The 20756-nt window shown below is 40.7% G+C and overlaps 1 protein-coding gene across 2 annotated transcripts; it reads right to left on the bottom strand.

Annotated features, from left to right (window-relative positions):
- Positions 1–725: 725 nt before the first annotated feature.
- Positions 726–14720, bottom strand: hmgcs1 (3-hydroxy-3-methylglutaryl-CoA synthase 1 (soluble)). Of its 2 annotated transcripts, none has more exons than XM_071906012.2 (10): positions 14628–14720; positions 11668–12125; positions 11298–11423; positions 10556–10720; positions 8610–8778; positions 7188–7358; positions 6769–6875; positions 5541–5666; positions 5215–5372; positions 726–3254 (listed from the first exon to the last, which is right to left on the bottom strand). In XM_071906012.2, exons 2-10 carry the CDS (start codon positions 12113–12115, stop codon positions 3165–3167), a joined length of 1560 nt encoding a protein of 519 aa, XP_071762113.2. In that variant the 5' UTR covers positions 12116–12125; positions 14628–14720; the 3' UTR covers positions 726–3164. The 2 variants fall into 2 exon arrangements, with proteins under 2 accessions (XP_071762113.2, XP_071762114.2); XM_071906013.2 differs by lacking the exon at positions 14628–14720 and adding an exon at positions 13130–13249.
- Positions 14721–20756: the final 6036 nt, after the last annotated feature.

Raw genomic sequence — 20756 nt, 5'->3', positions numbered from 1 at the left:
TATGTTCATCAGAAGTTATAATCATCTGGGCTTTTATACTTTGTGGCACACATTTGGGTAAAATATGTTCATCAGAAGTTATAATCATCTGGCTAGACTATATGGCACTGTTGGTGGGGGAAAACTACGAATATGGCAACCCTGTCACTGGTCTGTCCCACTTGGAGGTAAGGCCCCGCCCATTTGGAGGTGCTCCAGGCTGCAGCTATACATACTTGGCACTGCCTGCACTGCCTATATGTCCGCCATTGCATTGTGTATTAGTGAAACTTTGTTTATTTTATGCTCTTGCTCACTAGTACTGTGTACTTGCACTACTTTTCCATAAATGAATACACAGATTAATACACTGCAATAATGGCAATATAAAGGCTCTATAATAATTTGCAATTTGCAATAAATATAAGTGCTGCCACGCCCTTTTCTCTGACACTCCAGCTATGTTTCTACATATGCACTGACCCTCACTTAAAAACAGAAGTTACATCCAATCCTGTATATTCTATGAATCATAAAATGTACCATCATTTACCACTGTAAAAATCACCATGGGTAGTAACTGAGTGCTCATGGTCTCCCACTTATCATCAGTGGAATCATTTGAATTTCTAAGTACATTTATTATAATGCGTGACTTTATGACTGTGTTAGTATAGTAGTTTGTGAAATCAACAGTCATAAGCACCACCAAAAACCATTTAAATGAACAGATATTTATTCTTCAGTTCATCTCTTCATTCATTATTACATTTATACAGATTATTTCTATAAAAGAGACATTTGATCAGACACCCATTCAAGTATATCTACAAAGTATAAATAACCTTACAGTTAGTACTGTACATTACCACCAAAAATTGGTAAAATCATCTGATCTCAGAGAAAGGTCATGTAAACATCAGCCATAGATAGATATAACCCCAGAGGCAACCAACTCTGGCTGCACAAATAAAAACAATAATTTCTGTACATTATTAGGAGAATAATAGCCATTTCTGTTTACATTTAGTACATGCTTACTCTGTAAGGCTTCTCAATAACTTGAGTAGTCAGCTTGACAAGTGTCTCTATCTCTCTGAGCCCTGTGTGCAAGTCTTCCGTCAATGGGGAAAAAAACAAAACAAAAAACTACACCCTAACTCCATTCTTTTTAAGGCTGATGTTTGCTGATGTTTCTGCCTGAGCATTTTTTCTATCGATTGCAAGATTTGGTTTATTGTTGCTAACTACAACTAGTGTTAAATCCCTGTCAATGTTAAAAAAAAAAAAAAAAGGGGGAGAAAAAAGCAATTTGAGAAAAACAAGACCTTTAAGAAAACACAACCCCTTTAGAGAAGCATCTGGAAACATGACAAGATACAGAAAACTGCTTGCAGCTGCATACAACTGAACCTCACATCTCTCAATGACATACTCTTACACCATAACTCCTTGTAAGCCCTTTGACATTAAGGCCCTTAGTATGAGGAAATATGTTACTCTTTCACTATTGCAAGCAAACTGACATGGAAAGGCAGCAGCATATTGTTACAGTGCAGTTCACATTGAGAAACTAAAAGCCTTTGAAGGTGTGACTGCTTGCCATTAGTGTGTCGCTCTTCTCATGTTAGCAGTTTGGCACAACTAAACTTAAGGAAGAACATACTGTAGCTATTACGGCTGGACAATGCGGTGTCACAACTTGTCTGAAAATATTAAAAAAAGAACAATAATTGCATATGGGTTCATTAAGTAATGTTTGATATATCTTAACTAACTTAGCTTTATGGATCATGCCACCAAAGCATCTTAAATGTTGACAAGCATCTTTTCAGGGGAATTGGAGCTCAAACAGAAGTGGCCTTATATTTTTACCTCCGCCAAGGAGGTAACGTCTGTGTGTTCGTCCATCTGTTAGCTGGATATCTCAAAAAGTCGGGCACGGCTTTGCACAAAACTTGGTATGACGATTTCATGTCGATTGGCCAAAAGGGGCCATGGTGGTGGGCGTGGCATATCACCAAACGGTGCGTAACTGCCTTGCGGGGTGTTGTCAGACATGCCGGAGGTCTGTGCTCTACTGAGCACATTTTCTTGTTATATTCGTTAAAGCTCTAACAAAACAGAATTACATCCAAGTATGAGACATTTTACATCCTCTTTATGGAGGAATGTCCCTACCAAGGCAAATATGTTGAGTACATGATTTCAGCTACAACAGTGAACACCAACACTGTAAAGTCTTCAGTCACATTGTCCCTGATATTTGGTCATGGGGTCATATGATGAACCTAGAGAGTCCCATACAAACTGACAAGCTCTTTTTGCACATTGCCCCTCCATAGCAAACTGAGGTATTTAACACAAACACTACAATAAGGGTATGAGCTCCTTTCTATAGCTAGAGTCATCATAGCGGGTTGCCATGATAGCAGGAGCACCATTTTGATGAATAAACAGAGTTAATGGCCACTTCCCTTTGTTCTTTTGATCACCAGAAGGCCTATGGCCATATTCATTAGATTTCCATGTCCTCTTCCTGTCCTCTAACTGCCAGAAGGGAAAGTAAGCTTGTTACAAAATAGCAGCAACTCAGCAAATGTCTGCCTGCTCTACTCCCAAAAGTGTCTGGTACAATGTATGTTTTGCACAAATGCAAAATTTCCACTGTAAAAAACGTATTTGTTAAAAGTATATATTGGGAAATAAAAGAGGGGGGAAATCTAATCTTTGAAATTCAAATGATTGCCAAAACAAATATAGGTTTGCTAAAACAGAATAAAACAAAATGTGTTTGAATAAAACTTGTTTTTTTGCCCGTTTTGGCAAAACAGCAAACATTTGATAACATGATTAAACATTTAGAAAAAAGGAGGGAAAATTGTTGATGAAATGGAGCTTACTGTACAACAGTACCAGACAACAGAGGGGTGATAATGAGGAATATGGGCAGTTCAAAAGTGTCTACAGCTGTCCACAAGCCTCCATTGGAACACATTCCTAATATCACTCTCTGTTAAATTAATTCTATCATATGATGATTTAAAAGCCATGGCAATATGTTGTAAACTTATTTGAGGAGATATGCAGGCTCCTCTCTTGCTAGTTTTCGGACTTCTAGATCCAATGTCTTCTAGTTGATCAGTCTCCATATCGGCGGACCTTGATACCTCGCAGAGGTTAGCTTAGTGGTCTCCATTGCTGATGGCATCAGCCTCAGGACCGGTGGTGGTTGCAGGGATGCGAGGCATCTTTTTGGCCGGGCTGGGGATGTGCTGGAGAAGAAGACATACCAGAAACATCATAAATATCAGCCATCACTGTTACATATAGCTTCAATAATGTCAGAATTATAAACATTTACGTAAAGAATTCAGACTGTATGGCAAATAAACTATTTTTTTCAACTTGGTGCTAACCACCATTGTGTGCCCAGTATTTATTGTGCTACAGTACATAAGTTACAGTCAGTGTGACACAATGGCAATAGTTCATATGGTACCTGTGTAAATTAGGTAAATCTGTACACTGCCCATTTTATGTGCTTGGATAAAGCTAATCACAGTGATGTGGACAGTTACATGCTGACCATGGTAATTGAACGTAAATGAATCAGTTTTATCAACAGATTAGTGACCTTATGGATTTAGGGTAAATGGATTTATGGAGAGATGCAAACATGTTCTGGCACTGCCAGTAACATGTAGCTCTGATGTTACTGTTTTTGTGGGTTTTACTTAATATGTAAAATAGATGTGTTGAAGGTACATTGTGACAGATTAAACATGGGCAATTTGTAAACATTGTTTTTAAGGAATACCAAAAATGCAAAGGATTGCATCGTAAGGTTCTTATAATGCATTCCTTAAAAACAAACAGGGTGGACAGAAGGTTGGGCTAGGAAGGTGGTGATCTCCTCAGACAGGTCATTCCACAGTCTAGGAACTCTGACTGAACAAGCACAGATCCAGACCCACAGCACAGGTGTTCAATTCAAGTCTATGCACTGAAGAATTGCGACACGGTTATCGGTTAAATAACTCCAATGACTTTACTTAAATACCACAAGGCAATAACGATATCTACCGTTTAAGACTGTAGGGCGGCAGAAGACGTGTTATCAGGTTACTGTTTACAAGTCCTGTTACTAACACAGGCGAGTTTGGAGCAAATTGTGGAATGTTAAGTTTCACTTCCGCTTTCACACCTGGAGACTGGAGTACAATGCTGCTGGTCTGTGCATCTCCAAATGACAAACATGAGGTGATATGACACTAGGCGGATTAGAGATCGATTTAGATTAATTTCTCTACATTGACCAACTTTTTATTTTGTGCCAGTGTATGGGAAACACTGCATGTCTCAGTCAAAGACGCCCTCTAGAGGCCATCTCACGAATCGACATCTCACTAAGCGACAGCTGACTGACTTGAATTTGCCTCGTGATGCCCTCGGCTGCGTCGTGGGAAAAAGCCCCGTCACCTTTTTCAGTCATTGCTCCTAGACTGTGGATCGAGCACACCTGAATGCTATTGACTTCTGTCCATATCTGCAGTTGTACCAGTACAGTATCTTAATATCAATCTGGACTATTTGATCTTAAGTTTGTTTATTTATATAGCCCTTTATCACAAGCCTGTCTCAAAAGGACTGTACAGAGAATGAGTCTAACTAGATCTAACTGATCAACAATCAACTATAGAACAGAATGATATAAGACAAAGATCAGGAACAGCAAGACACACAAAAACAGATTATAGCAAGACACAACAGTGACAGTTTTGTCCTAGATTAGCTGTAGAGTACACTCACTTATTATTGGTAATACCAGTCAATTATGATTAATTGTCATTCTCATCAAAAAACCGAGCCATAATCTAAAAGTTGCAAGTGAACTGAAAGTCACAAAACAGCGTAGATAATCAGATTAAGAAGAAGTTTGCAGGTTTGCAACAACTGCAATAATTATCAGCGAACAAGGAATAAGCCTAGTCCTAGACTAAAGACAAAATTCAAAGTAGATATCCATTGAAAAAATCCTTAGTCTGGGACTAGGCTTAATCCCTGTCCGCAAAACCAGCCCAAAGTGTGCCGATATGATAGCACGCATTTTGGTGACCTGTAGCACAGAGGTAAAACGTCATTGCCATATGCCTGTGTAGGTGTTCCTTTAATGTGCATTAGATATAATGGTCAAGGTAGCAGACATCGTGCCACCAGTTGATTATCCTGTACCTCAGTGGCAGTGTTGGAATTAATGAGTCTGGCCTCCGATGGCAGGTCATCATCCTTGGATCGCCGGGCGTACTCCCTACGGTGTTTGTCATCCACCCGGGTCAGGTACCATGTCCCTGGGAATAAATCTCCTACTGAGCCCTGGGGGACGTAGCTGGCTGGAGGGATAGACAAATGACGAAACACAATATCTAAATCACACTGATGGATAAGGTCAGGATTGAGATATGCATAACCCCAAAATACCAAATAATGTGCCATTTTGTGAGATATAACTGAAAATGTGTGCCAAAAAAAAAAATCTAAAAGTGATAGTAGGGCCATACCTAAGTGGTGAGTCTCTTCCCTCAGCTTCATGTTCTCAGCGAAGATGGCAGGAGAAACCTTCCTCCTGGAGTCTAGTCTCGCCTTCAGGTCACTCAGGCTGGACACCAGTTTGTCCAGTTCAGCGCCTGGAGCAAACAATCAACAAAACACATGGCGGGAAGATAACAGTGATCTTATTACTTGTCACAACAGTTTTGTTATAATTATGCATTCTGACTAGGGATGGCAATGGTTAACCGTTAATCGGTTAACCACCGAGAATATTTTTGACCTTACGCATGTCGGTCTATAGGTTAATTTGCATACACCAGTGTTGCCAACTTGGCGACTTTGTCGCTAGACTTAGCGACTTTTCAGACCCCCCTGGCGACTTTATTTCTCAAAAGCGACTAGCAACAAATCTGGCGACTTTTCTGACCATGGGAAGCAATGTTAAAGTGTTGAATCCCAAAGCATTTGGCAATAAATTGGTTCGGCTGATGCCGGTTTTCTCTACTTGCTTGTCTAATCCAGAGAGGTCTGACGATCACAGCGCTTCCCACACACAGCGTAGCTCCCTCCCTCCGCTGAGAGCAGGGACTGTAGGATAGGGTCCACTTGTAATTGCTACTGGCATACGCCGAAATTGGCCCGGGTAGGCGGAGTCAGCACTTAATATTAAAATGGGCTACGCCGCGGCGTGCATAACAAGTGCAGATATTTATATGCAAATTACAGCAAATGGACAGCGCTTCGAAATGCGGCGCCAAAGCTCATCTATCTACTAAAGCAAGGAATCTCTGTCTGTGAGTCTGTCTGTGAGTGAGTGTGTGAGTGTGTGTGTCACATATCTCGAGAACCGTTCGTCCGATCTACTTCACACTTGGCGGGTGTATTGCTGGGGACCAAGGACGTGCAGTGTCGGATTTGGTGCAATTTGGACACGCGACACGTTCATTATTAATAAACTTTGAATAAACAAGCGAACAGCGCTCTGTGCAGCAGCGGGGCGAACGGGCACTGCACTAGTTGAGTCAATGGAGCGCCGGACTAAAAGGAAAGTGCCACTTTCTTTTATTTCACGTCATTTTGCGTTTTTTCTTAAAAATTAACCGGTTAGTTACTGGTTAATGGGTGTCGGCCTATCGAAAGCAAAATTAACCGAAACTGACATCCCCAATTCTGACTTTCACACTGATATTTTAGCATCCCCATAGTACTAAACTGAACCATGTGTGGTTGACTCACCAGGTGTATGGTCCTGTGTTACTCTGAGGGAGTAGAGTGTAGCAGCGAATCCTGAGCCATAAGAGAATACTCCAATCCTCTGACCTGCTAGCTGCTGAGGTGTATGTCTGCAGGATAGGGACAACAAATATTCACTGTATAAATATTCCCCTATCATGCACTCTGGGGACAAGCAAGGCTTCAAGGCAAAATTGATATCACACAAATCTCGAATATCCTCAAATCTACACTATATCATTTAGAATCTGAAAATGGCAAAGCTTAAAATTGGGCCCCATATTGTAGTGGACTGAGAATACTGGCTACCAGTGAGTGTGTGATACATCATTTACTCTGATTCCTGTCTCCTAAGACCCTGAGAACCAATAAGATACTGGCAGATGGACTTCACAGCATAAAAAAAAAACTTTCTGACGTACTGAGCGATGACAGAGGCCAAGCAGCCATAGACGGAGGGGGTGTACATGTTTCCATTCTGGTTGGAGACCAGCAGGGAGGGCTTGGTCTTCTTCTCGAACAGATCTGCACTGGCCTTCATGAAGGCCTTCTCCACATCCCGGTCAAAGTAAGTCTCCTCTGGCTTTACCTCTCTGCCATACAGCCACATGAAAAACATGATTAGCATGTGAATTATGACAATGTCAAAAACAAGTACGTTTATTGGTGCCAACTGAAAATAACTAGTGAGCCTTTGCTTGACATATTCAAAAGAGTACAGCAAGTTTTTGGTAGATTGTCCCGTTGGTCAACTTATCTATTAAGTGATGAGAACACAGACACCTCCCTGGTAGATTGCTAAACGATTGCCAAAGTTCACTCGATGGACTTTAAATGCTCTCATAATGACCTCCTTCCGCTTCTGCAATTGATAGTGGAAGAGCTGTTGCCCAGCTGAAACAGCGACAGCTGATGCAGGATCACATCATCGTGTCTCTGGGTGGAATCCCGAATGGATCAATAGGAAAGCCGCAGGCACGTCATACCATAGGAATATAGTGGATTTCAAGCGGTACACTCCAAATGATGCACCCCTAATGCTAGCAAAGGTGCGTGCGGCAGTTTCGGAGCACCAGAGGGCGGACATTTTAAATCGGCAGCTCAGGCATGGCACCGAAATGAGGCACCGAAATCTGCATTGCTATTCAGTCCAGTAGGTACCGCTTGTATGGGAACCGGTGCCACAGTGGTACCGGGTTTCAGTACCCAACCCTACACACTATGGAGGGTATCCCCTTTTTAGACATTTTTTCTTCATCTTTGTTTTCATTTGGTTGAGATTAGTAGGTGCGCTCGTTTTACTTCACCTTTGTGTCTCCGCCTACATAAACAAACACACATGGTGCTACAGGTAAAACGGTTTTCAACAATTCTGCGACTGAGGTCAAACTGCTGGATGTTCCCCTGTTTGGGAAGTGCCGGGGCCTGTACAGGATCTGTGTTCGTTTATTCTGACTTCATCATTGTTAATCAGGTGCCACAAGTCACCAGGTACCAACTAACAACTTTTCATCACTAAAAGGTCAGTCTTCTTATTGGATAATGCTAGTGGCCTTCCATCACTCAACATACTGTAGTGTATGCTAAAGTGTTAGCATGGAGCACAGGAGCCAACCATCTACTGGGGACACAGGGATGATTTTGCCATTTTTGTTCTCATCACTTAACTGATAAGTTGACCAATGGGACAATCTAACAAGAACACACTAAATTCCTTTAAATGCAAACCCAAGATTTAGTGCTGCTATCATTTATCAGAGATGTTTTTTTGTATTCATCTTTTTTGCATTTTGGTGCACGTGAGTGCTAGCTACTGTCCAGCATGCGGTGTATTTTAACTGTACCTGAAGGCATCGAGGCCAGTGAAGGGTCCGGTCTCGGTATTGGGGTTGGGCTGGCTGAGGAAGTCATTGAGCATCAGTCTAGCCAACGACTTCTGCACCAGCTTGCAGTATGGAGAGTGGAAGACTATGAAGCCAAAGTCCTCCAGGCTGAAACGCTTCTCCAAACCCTCTGTCAGAAGATCAAGAATGTTTAGAACAAATGAACACGGGAAAGACTGATGGTTTCCTATTTTTGCCAATGATTACTCACTTTTTTTTTTTAATTCATAAGGCAGATTATATCAAGCCTAGGCTATATGTTAAAGAAGTTAGTGTTTCCTACACATAGGCTCATCTGTGGTGCAGTACCACAATTTTGGCACGGCCGCCACAAAATAAAAAGTTGGTCAATGTATAGAAATTGATCTAAATCGATCTATACCGCTGCACCTAATATGTGCATCACGTCATGTTTGTCATTTGCTGATGCACAGACCAGTAGACCAGTTGCATTGTACTCAATCCAACGGAGCCTCCCATAGTGAAACGTTTCTACAATTCTACAATTGCTCCAAACTTGCATGTGTTAGCGGTATTTGTAAACAGTAACACTTCTTAATCTGAGATGTGTCAAACTGCTTAACACTTGTCTAGAGAGCTAACATGAGTGCAGAGCAAAGACTGGCATATTGCCCCTGTTTACCACTAGATTCCACTGGCCACACGGCTGTCATTGTAGTTAGGGACAAGTAATTAATCCTATTGAAATGAACGCCCCCCTCCCCCCGTCCGCCCGCCCGCCCTGCCAACAACCACCACGACAAGTAAATTGTCAACCTGTGGGAAACACTATAAGTGAATGTTGTATTGTTTATTACTGGTGTATAATGGGTCTTTAATACACTCACTTTCTCAGCTATTGTAGCTGTTGAACACATCAAGTTAAAGGCTCATTCCACTAAACCTATTTTAGGTGTGTCTTGTGTTAGGTCATGGTCACTGAACTGCAGTAAACTTCTTAGTAGAGCATGCCATATAAATCCTAGGGTAGGTAATGTCCTAAGCCCTCTTAACTACCTAGGGTTTTATCCCTCCAGCCCCTCCATTCCAGAGGCCTCTTCCTCTACATGATCAGTGATTCCGACATAAACATATGTATGGCTATCAGAAGAATCCACCAGTGATACAGTAAAGGCCCATTCACACCTAGAACAATAACTATAAAGGTAACTATAAAAAGATTTAGTAGGTTCTTAGTAAATAGAATGTCTGTGTTCACTATAACTATAATTATAAAAACATCCAAGACTATAACTATAGGTTCCATCTCAGAACGATTTTCTGGATGTATAAAACATTTTCAACGAATCAAAATAAAGTTCTACAAAGGAAGGGTGGGAGAATTCAGTAGCTCTCTGCAGTGATGGCGTTGCTTACTGAGGAACTGACTACAGAAGTCCAGAGGAACCCGGCACTATTTGACAAAGACCATCACCTCTAAAAATGTTGAAAAGAAACATACCGGTCGGGTACTACTCTGAACATTGACAGTGTCAGTCATGTCAGTGTAAATAATGTGACCCTAAATTGTAAAATAAGCTTACCCTGAGAGTAATTGGCATTGTCAAGTTACTGAAGTGGCAAACATCTGGTTAAAACGGAAGTCGAATCAATATCATTGCGGTAGGCAATCAAATTCCACATTCTAGCATTACAATGAATGGACTTAGAAAGATGTGCCTGGACATGTGAAATCCAAATACTACATCTGAATCCATGAAAATAACATGGAGAAAAAAAAAAATAGTAATAAAGAAAATGAAATCTGAGGAAAAATTTAATTTTATAGTATATACTTACCACAAACATCCTAAGAGCATGTGATGAACACTAAAAATAATTTTTGTTTGCATACCTTCATAGTTTTTAAATGGTACCATTCATATTATATGCAACAGTTTTCTCACCTCTTTGCCATTGTGCATGGATCTTGTTGCGATACACAGCATAGCAGCGGTCCAAGGCACTCAAGTAGCACTCAATAGACAGCTTGCCATCCACCACAGGGTACTCTGATACCATGTCTGGCTTGTAGAAGTCATAGGCATGCTGCATGTGGGTTCCCCGTAGTCCTGCACCAGACCAAGACCCACATAAAATATCAATTATCAACCACAAATTCACTGTGCACTGTGAGTCTAACTACATCTGGCTGGATCCAGCAACATCAGTTCCTTGTCCGGGGGTGTCCCTGGTTTTTAGAAAGGCTGAGTTAGATGTTAGATGGCTGAGTAATGTGATGTGTGTAAAGTGAAGTGAGGTTTTAGGTTTGTCAGTTTGAGTTGGCCCCGCTGTCTCCGTTTGTAGTTTATGTGAGGGCACTCTACCAGGTTGTACATTGCACCCTTTGTCATCTTCTAAAACCACTTCAACGTCCAAACCCCCATTAGAATCCGTCAGATCAGGATTTACCTTTCCATAGTTAGTGCCCACAATTATTTATCCCCCCCACTAAATGTTTTATCACCCTTGCTACAATATTCTTCTGACGGTATGTTAGTAAGCATCAAAAAAAAAAAAAAAACTGACAATGACCTATAATTACATCAGTCAAATAATAGTAGTCTTGTTAATAAAACAGCTCTTGGACATAGGTCCCCGTCAGTCAAATCAAGCATTTCCAGTTAAAGAAGTTTTCTGTTGACTGACCTCGGTCGAAGGCCAATGGAGCATTAGGGCCAACCAGCATGGCCACTGCACCAGCACCCCCTGTAGGCCGGGCACTTCCTGTGGCATAGACAGCGATATCTCCTGCTACCACTAAAGCATAACGACCTGAAGAGAGAACAAATAAGAAGACAAACAGAAAGAAAGACATTCTTTAGTAGAAAATATCTCACTTTTACTTTGGCATCATCAGCACAGTGTAATTCAAACCAAAACTGGATTGCACTCCAAAAAAAAAAAAAAAAAAAAAAAAAACACCTTTTCCCTGTACGAGTACACTTACACTTAGTTTAATGATGATGAAATGTTGTGAGATCATCAATATACAATACATATCAATGTGTTCACTCACCATCCCAGGAGCTGGACTCCACCCAGTTGACAGCATTGAAGAGTGCTGCTGTACCGCCATAACAGGCATTGGTGGTGTCGATGCCCTCCACATCTGTGTTGCCGGAGTCCTCAAACAGCTGCATAATGACCGTCTTGACAGACTTGGACTTGTCGATGATGGTCTCAGTCCCGACTTCTAGCCGGCCCACGCTGTCATAGGACAGGCAGTTCCTCTCCATCAGCCTCTGGACCACCGTCAGGCACAGCGAGTTGATATCCTCACGGTCCGAGCAGAAGCCCATACGAGCCTGGCCCAAGCCCACGGTGTATTTACCAGTCGACACACCGTCAAACTGCTCCAGCTCAGCCTGGTCCACATACTGGGAGGGAAAGTACACCTCCATGGCAATGATGCCCACGTCTTTAGGCCATTTTGCCATGCAGCTGGCTGGGACTGATCCAGGCATACTGTAAGAGCTGGGAAGGGTGATAGGAAAGCATTGTAATGATTTGGTGTACATTAGGTATATTAGTCTAGGACTACCTCAGTTTGAATGTCCACAGAATACAGACAGTAGGCTGGAATGCTTCTTAGCTTCTAATGTTACAGACTGCAGTGATGGGTGTGCGTTAAATAACAAAGGTTGTAGTAATCCTGTGGGAAAAAAAGAGATCCAAGACACTCCAAAAAAAACAGTTAAAAGCCTTCTGGATCTATCTATTCAATTACTGAGACAATACAACAGCACCCATCAGGGCTGCCTACTCTGACTGACAAAATGACCTCTCAGACACCTACCAACTGTAACGTTAATGAGATTATTATTAAGTAGGTTCGAGTGCATCCAGCTAACGCTAGACAGAGACTAGGAGCCAACTCGCCCTTTCACCCAGTTAACAGGCCAACATAGAGCACCTCTATAATAAGCAACACGGGTCAATACGCCAGTTGATCATGTCAGGAGTCAGGACACCAAACAGAGATAAACACTATCAGCTTGTTTTCAGTAAACATGATGATGATGAGATAAAAGTTGATAATCTTCTCTTAATCTTCCTGATCTTTCATCAGCCTAGCTACTACCCATTGTAGTGTTCAATATCCAAGAAATAAGTCGTTTTGTTAATCCACTGTTAAGACTATCGTCAACTTCACAACTAGCTAGCTGGCAAACTGACTGACATCATGATACTAGCAGGTTCAGGCTAGCGATAGCTAAATGACAAACGTTAATTAAAAAGTGAGTAAAACGCTGTTATCTGTTACCTTCCTACTACTAGCTAACGTTGTTGGCTTTGACAGTTTGTAACGTTGCATGGTTTAAATTACCTCGGTCAACCAACTTAACGATAGCAAAATTGAATAGCTAACGTTAGCAATATAACGTTACCGTTACAGTAACCCTAAATTCGTAACCTACAACTTCTGCCTTACATTATCGCCAAAAATGACAAACAAGCAATTGTATGTGTAACCCCACCTTACAATCAGAAATGTGTTGATAATATGACAGCTTGTGTGCTAGAGTTGCTAACACTGTCTGCTTCACTGGATTGTAAGGACGGCTGCTAAAACTGGCCCCTTAGTAAAATGTGGTCTCTCAGTAAAACTTCCCAGTTGTATTACATTTGTACAACAAAACACATTACATACATTAACATTTTCAGAACTAACACGAATTTGTGTGTCCTCAGAATTTATTTTGGTGATTGATAAACTTTAAGGAAAAGGGTTAATTAAAAAAAAAAAAATACTCTACAGTGTCCAAGCATCTTTACAATGTGTGTAACGTTACCCTACAGCATGCTATTATGTCGTGCCAAAGGTGTGTGAGAGAGACAGAGCACGCTTCGTTGTGGCTACACATTTTGAAACCTCACAATGAACTTTGAATCAATGCGTTTAAATGATCACTAAATTCTTATATTAGCTGACAGGTTTCATTCAAGGTTGTTTGTTAGTGACCGGTGTTACACCGTATTTGGTGAGCCATCAGATTCTGTGACCTGCCCTGATATTCTTACTCTAACCCCAACCATCTCACTCCTCATGCCTAAACCTAAGAAACCTAACCAACACTGCAGGTCACAGAATCTGATGGGTCACCAAATACGGTAGGACACCGGTCCTACGATTCTACCCGGACCAAATAGCTGACGGACTTGTTTCCGTCCCAACGTAACAACAAAATCAATTTTACTCGCCTACTATTTATTTATAGCCACTTACCTACATTTGGCAGATAACGAAGGTTTATAGTTTCTTATTAAATGTAAATAACGACAAACATATAAAGTCCGACTCAGTGGCTGTGGCCGGAATGGATCACTATCTGCGTTTTAGGGCACTAATACGTACGTCAGACATTTTTTGTTAGTGTCCGAATCGCAAAATGATATTGTGGAATGATTTTGAGGGCAGGAAAAAAAAACGGTTAACTGGCGTGTATTCTAGAATCTTTATTGAGGATGAGAGCGGGGCAATTTAAAAATGACAGAAAATGCTTAGATGATGCCTCTTGCTATTTAGGCTACATGAATATTGCTATCTTCATCTTGTCATGTTAGTTGAAACATTTGTTTATGCGACTGGTGAATGCAGACGCAGGTTGATGATGAATTATTAGTGTCCGAATTCACTCATTAATCATGCGTGATTTACCGCTAATTAGTGCACTAATAGAGCAGCATTATATAGGACAATACAAATGAGGGAATAGTGATCCATTCCGGCCACAGCCAGTGTTTCACTCCGGAAAGTTCAGAGCTGAACATTTATGGCAGGCTACTGTCCCATCTTAACATCCTACAAAAGATACCCCAGATAAACAAGCTTTTTCTGAGTAGCTAATACACCTATTGTCCATTTGAAAATGAAAAATTAAGTATCAAACACGCAAGAGCGAGATAAAGTGTGTCTGTCTTATTATATGCCTTCCTATAAAATAAGTAGGCTAAATGTGAAGCAAATCTACTAACCTTGAAAAATAGTTACAGTGACTTCACGGCTCCGCTGTTACTTTTCTCCAGTTAAGTCCTTCAGTTAATGCTGATCTAGCAGCAGTGTCTTATATGTGTTGAATGACAGTACAGGCACAGCGGACTACACCCCGTTCTCCAGCAGCCGGCTTCCTAGCCAATCACAGCTCACAGCCACACTTCTCAATTTACGGCGCTACCAAGCCTTGCAAGCTTCTGGCCAATCACACATCAGAAAACATAGACCACAGACGGAGCAGTCTGAGCGGCCCAATGGTAAGAGAGTGACGGTGTCTGGTGAGAGAGAACGGACCAATTACATTGTATATGTAATTCCTGGCGCGGTAGGCAGCACTGCGTGTCCGTGGACACCAGCGGACTCAATGGGTGCATGCCATTACATAAAGGGTAACGACTTCTCCTCATCTCCTCGCCTCGCGTCTCCTCCTCGACTCCTCAGTGAAAGATCACGGGGGAAACGCAAGGAGGAGAAGATGCGAGGAGGAAGCGAGGGAACCTGTCTTGTCAATTGGAACGTCTTTGCACGCGCCATATAAAAGTGACGTTTGAAGTCTGGCGTTTGAGGCTCCTCGTGCACAATCTCCTTCCCCTCCAAGAATGACAGCTGTATAAAATAGTCTGCGGCTCGTGTTTTGTCCACAGAGAAACGTTTCACAAAGTTAAGATTAATGTGTAATTCATATAAATTATGTCAACCCATAATGAGCCATGTTTGATGGAGGTAAAAAAAAAAAAAACCCACCTACAATAAATTTCTTAAGGTGGTGTGTTTGTGTATTGGCAAACTATTATCTTGAGACTATGACTTGGGACTTGACTTGTACTTTGATGACTTGAAAAGGTTTCTAAAGTCTTGACTTGTTTGTGTAAAAGCCTTAGATTGAAAGTGATGACATTTGTTCCAGAAGACGACTGAATTTAATTTCTGTTTTATGAATTTGTATGGAATGATTGAATTTATTTAAGTTGAAACTGAATATAGAAATCAAACTCATGATGCTCTTACCAAGTTTTTATCCTATTAAAACCATATTGCATTGAAAAGTCCTAGATATTTAGTTTTCTTTAAGATATTAAATTGATACTGGATTTGTTCTGACTTGACTTGCTATTCTAATGACATGGACTTGACTTGGACTTGACTTGGTAATCTACATTTAGACTTGGGACTTGACTTGAGACTTGAGCAAAGTTGACTTGGTCACACCTCTGCTAGCAATTAACCAAAGTTTTATTGTTTTTATTCCCCTAATATTGCCGTAGATCTAGCAGTAAGAACATAATGTGAGGCTGTTAACAGTTCCCACATGTTTTCACTGATGAAATTCCAAAACTTTTCCATGACTTCTCCATCTCCATCTCAATTTTCCTTGATCAAATTTTAATGAGACTGAATTAAAAAGTAACCATGAACTATACTAAGCATTAGCTTGTTTTCATTTTAAAGTCAAGGTTTATGATATTAAATTTTAACTGTCAACAAAATACAGTCAGCAACCAATAGTTTCTTCCAAGCCAGCCGCAGTTTGTTGTGACATTTGACAGTATTCAAGAAAAAACATTAACTTAAAAACTTACGAGGTCTATTTACAATATGTATTCTGTCATGAAAAGCTTTTGTTGTAGACATATTTTCTAACACTAGACTGACTTGGCTACTATATGGCGTTTGGTATTATTTTGTCTTTGTCGCTGAGGCTAACTTGACCGTTATTTTGCGTTACCGTTACAAGTAACTAATAAGAAACAACGCTTAGTTGCCTTGTAAACAATCTATGTATTTAAAATGTCAAGCAGAGTTCAGTACAACTGTATTTATTGGAAAATTACTCCTAATATTTGACGTTATCAATAAAGTAACACCTCAGCCTTTACCCAACATTACGTTCTCGAAACTATCGTTAGCTAGCTTGCGTTGCTAACCAATACAACCTTTTCCTAGCACTCTAAGTTAGCAAGTATACACAACATACAAAAGCTAGCATTAAATACCACTGCTCATACTACTACTACCTTTTAAAATGTAGCTATTAGCTATTCTTCAATGTATTGATTACTACGATAATGTTGGCTCACAAATAAATTGCTTAATTGCTTCATATGTCCCACAATGCAAGTTTACTACCTCGCTTCATCGATTCCGCCATTACGAGACTTTTTTCAGGAATGGTAGGGGGTGTGGGCCGCTTTTAAACAGCGAGGGAGGTGCCAAGCTTTAAAAAAAAATTATAAGCTACTGAATGTGTGGATCTCCATATAGCATATAGTTAGTTTCAGGATTGGTTATAAGGTCTGATATCACTTATGCAGGTTTAAACTACATCTAGCCAGCCTGTTCATAACTGCTTGCAGTGACTAGTTATATTACAGTTTTTCTCGATCGCTTACACACTGTAACTGAGCCTATTAACTAAACATCCCAAACCATGACGCCATCTACCAAAAGACAGACCCATTTCCCAAAACTATAAACACTATTCCCCTGTTTCCACACATGATTCAGATTTGTTGAACTTTTTGTGCAAAACTCTACACACAAATCCCTTCATATATCACTGGCTGTACCATGTGCTCATTTAGAAAGCACTGGCATTCAATATCATTAACTCAAGTCATCACAGCTCGAACCCAGTTAACACACAATTCCCCAGGTGCAAACTAAGAGTCAAAATTGTTCACACACCAATCAGAACCTCAGGATAGATAGATAAAAGGGCCATGGGTCAGTTCACTTGTTTTGGAACAATGGATCCACAAAGACCTGAAGGTAGAGGAAGAGGACACAGGAGAGGAGGGGGAAGAGGAAGAGCAAGGGCAAGGGCAAGGAGACAAATAGTTTCTGATGAGATTCGTGCAACTGTAGTTGACCATGTCCTTGTCCATGGGATGTCAATGAGGGAAGCTGGGCAAAGAGTGCAGCCGAATCTGAGCCGCTTCACAGTAGGCTCTATAATCCGGACCTTCAGAGAGGAAAATAGGTAATTTACATACTGCTCTCTACTGTAACTTTGGAGTGCTGTACTCTGCGCTGTTACAGCACATACATGTACTGTAGCTGTTTGCTCTATTGTACTGTATGCTGTCTGAAATGCATTGTATTACTGTACCATATCACCTACAGTTACAGTAATTTGGAGTTACTGTATGCTCCTATTTTGTAAAATGGATGGTTTACTTTATCCCATCAGCACTTCTATTTTTGCAGAACTGAGAGACGACCACCTAATGGAGGCAGAAGACGGCTATTTTCAGAAGAGCAAGAGATGGAAATCACCATTATGGTCATAGCCAACAATATAATTCGTTTGCGTGAGATACAAAGGAGAGTTATTGAGGATCAGGGAATATTCCAAGGCATTGATGCAGTCAGCATCTCAACAATTGACCGCGTTCTTCGATGGAACAGGTTGAGGATGAAACAGGCCTATCATGTTCCTTTCGAAAGGAACTCCGATAGAGTCAAAGACCAGCGCTTGGATATGTGCAAGTATGGTTTTTCATACTGTATCAAGTATTTGAATACAGTTATGTATTACAGCAGTATATACTGTAGTACAGGCTATATGATGGCCTACTTTTGTGTACTATAGCAATGTGTTTCAGAGTAGTCATTTACTGTACTGTGTTTCATCTCTTTTGTAGAGAATCTTTGATATTGATGCCAGAGACACTCCTCATGAACTCATCTTTGTTGATGAAGCAGGATTTAATCTTACCAAAAGGAGGAGAAGGGGGAGGACCATAATTGGCCACCGGGCCATTGTGAATGTCTCTGGCCAGCGAGGAGGGAATGTGATCATGTGTGCCGCCATCAGCCACTGAGGGGTCCTCCACCGCCATGCCACCCTTGGTCCATACAACACCATGCATCTGCTGGCTTTCCTCGATGGTCTGCGAGATCATGTATACCGACTAGACCAGAGGGAGCCAGCACAACCAGAGCAGCCATGCTATGTTGTCATTTGGGACAATGTCAGTTTCCACCGGGCTGCTCTAGTTCGTGACTGGTTCACGAACAACCCAAGATTCAGCAACATCTTTCTACCTGCATATTCTCCCTTCCTAAACCCCATAGAGGAGTTTTTTTCAGCATGGCGGTGGAAGGTCTATGACCGAGACCCCTACATCCGTGTTCACCTCCTCCAGGCCATGGAGGAGGCTTGTTTAGATATTACGGCATCAAAGGGTTTTTTCCCCCGCTGCCTGGCTAGGGCAAATATTGCCTGTGATGTTGATGAGAATCTCTGGCCTGACCCAGATCAGAGACAGGATGCTGAGGCAGAATACAGTAAATGTTTTTTTTTTGTTTTTTTTTCTTCATTGGTTTATATTGGTAAATGCATGGAAATAATTTTACTGTATTCTACGTTCTTTATCAGTTGCATATTTTTACAGTACATTTACTTTTTCACTCAATTTCAGTTTATTTTACTACAGTACATTAAGGAATTAAAAATTTTGAAAATGTATACGTGTGTTGTGTCTTTATATTGTGTTCATCACGTAAAGAGGTTGTTCTGGGGGAAAACCACAAGCGCCATTATTCATTGCAGTAACAGGTTTTTACGGTAGTGTTTTGAATTGATCTCACCAGTGTGTAAAGGCTGTTTTGTAGTGTATGTGTATTTGATGGCTTTTGTGTGATGTCTGAAGGCAAAGTTTGGTTTAGATGTAAGATTACATGGTTTTGAGTGGAGCGTTTGGTTTTGACATGGAAGTTTGTGAAGATGAGTGTGCAGTTATGTATTTGTGTTTAGAGTTTTGGGAAATGGAGCATAATTTCAAGAAATGTGTCTTAGCAATAAAAAAAAACTGTATTATTATTACCATTAGTAGTAGTATTATATTATAGGCATCACTAGGCTACCACAAAATGCCATGAGTACGACTAGATAATATACTTAAAAGGACAACTTTGTCAGCCAAAGTGTACTGAAATTGCTCAAGTCTACAGATGCATAATGCCATACATTCATTTTGCATACATGTTTTAATAATACCAAATTAAATCCTGATTCACCTCTGAGTTAACAAGAATGTGTATCTTGTTATGCGCCCTCCTCAGTGGAACTTGGACTGTGTGTTTGTTCTGTGCGTGTGTGTGTTTTCCCACCTCATTCTGCTAGGGTTAGCAACTTAACTTTTTTAGACCCGCGATAGCAGGGGCTCTATGGATCGCGTTATCGGTCGTTCCTCGGTCAGTGGGTCTGTTCACCACTTTATGGTCACATGGGTGAAAGTGTCGGGAGACTTGACTTTGATTCCCGGCAGTGACACTTCCACAAAATTCGACGTCACGGCCCTGATACCAGACACGCGCGACTCCTGTGTTTTGTGTCTGGTACTGTTTTAGTCGTGTTTTGCCATGCATACAAAAGCGTGAACTCAAGCACAAAAACAAGTAGAAATTGAAATACATCATTGATATGGGTGATTATGTCTAGTTTATACATTTTCCTATCAAACATTGAAATATGTAGGCTATATATGATCAACACAAAAGTCATTGAATACTTAATTAAACTTTTTCCAGAATGCAGCAGCAATAGTGCAACAGCTGCATAGCCAAGTATTCATAAAAGTGATTATTTTATTAAAGGAATCACTATTTCAATATTTTATAGTCTAATTAGCTCTTGTAGCCTACGGTAAATAAAAGTTAAAATAGTAAGAAAAATATCAGGTGACCATGGAGAGATGGGATCATTCTCAGCTATAGTCTGGACGATAGGCTTTGCCAGCCAAGTGAAGACACCAACAGACCGCATCAGAATTACAGCTGATGTCAGCTCAGTCCCACTTGCAGCCCTCACATTCGGTGAATTGTGTGTCATTGCAATGCATGCAGTAAGTCTTGACTCAGTAAACATAAAATCACATAATGATTTTCTTTTTTTTTTTTAAGGTAGAAAGTAGAAATATGTTGAAATTATAGAAGTGTGCAGTCCTAAAAATTGGACTTCTGATGGTGTGAGTGCAATACAGTGCAACAAGGAATCATGAGTAGTCAACTGTTTTAAAGATTTTATTGTAAGAAACACACTAATGAACACAGTATTTTAGAAAAATGTCCACAGTTCTCCTAATAGGCATATGGAAAATCGAAGA

This window comes from Centroberyx gerrardi, chromosome 2 (genome assembly GCF_048128805.1).
Source record: "Centroberyx gerrardi isolate f3 chromosome 2, fCenGer3.hap1.cur.20231027, whole genome shotgun sequence".
NCBI lineage: Eukaryota > Metazoa > Chordata > Actinopteri > Beryciformes > Berycidae > Centroberyx > Centroberyx gerrardi.
The sequence above is the reverse complement of the archived record's forward strand: the minus strand, read 5'-3'. Positions and strand labels throughout refer to the sequence as shown.

Bases quoted from the DNA above. Each gene is read 5' to 3' on its own strand.
- hmgcs1 (XM_071906012.2), bottom strand. From the start codon at position 12,115: ATGCCTGGATCAGTCCCAGCCAGCTGCATGGCAAAATGGCCTAAAGAC. The intron at 5,373-5,540 runs GTATGGCCCTAC...CTATCCCTCCAG, and splicing joins GGAAGAGACTCACCACTTAG to CCAGCTACGTCCCCCAGGGC. The intron at 3,255-5,214 runs GTACAGGATAAT...CTTCTTCTCCAG, and splicing joins ATTCCAACACTGCCACTGAG to CACATCCCCAGCCCGGCCAA.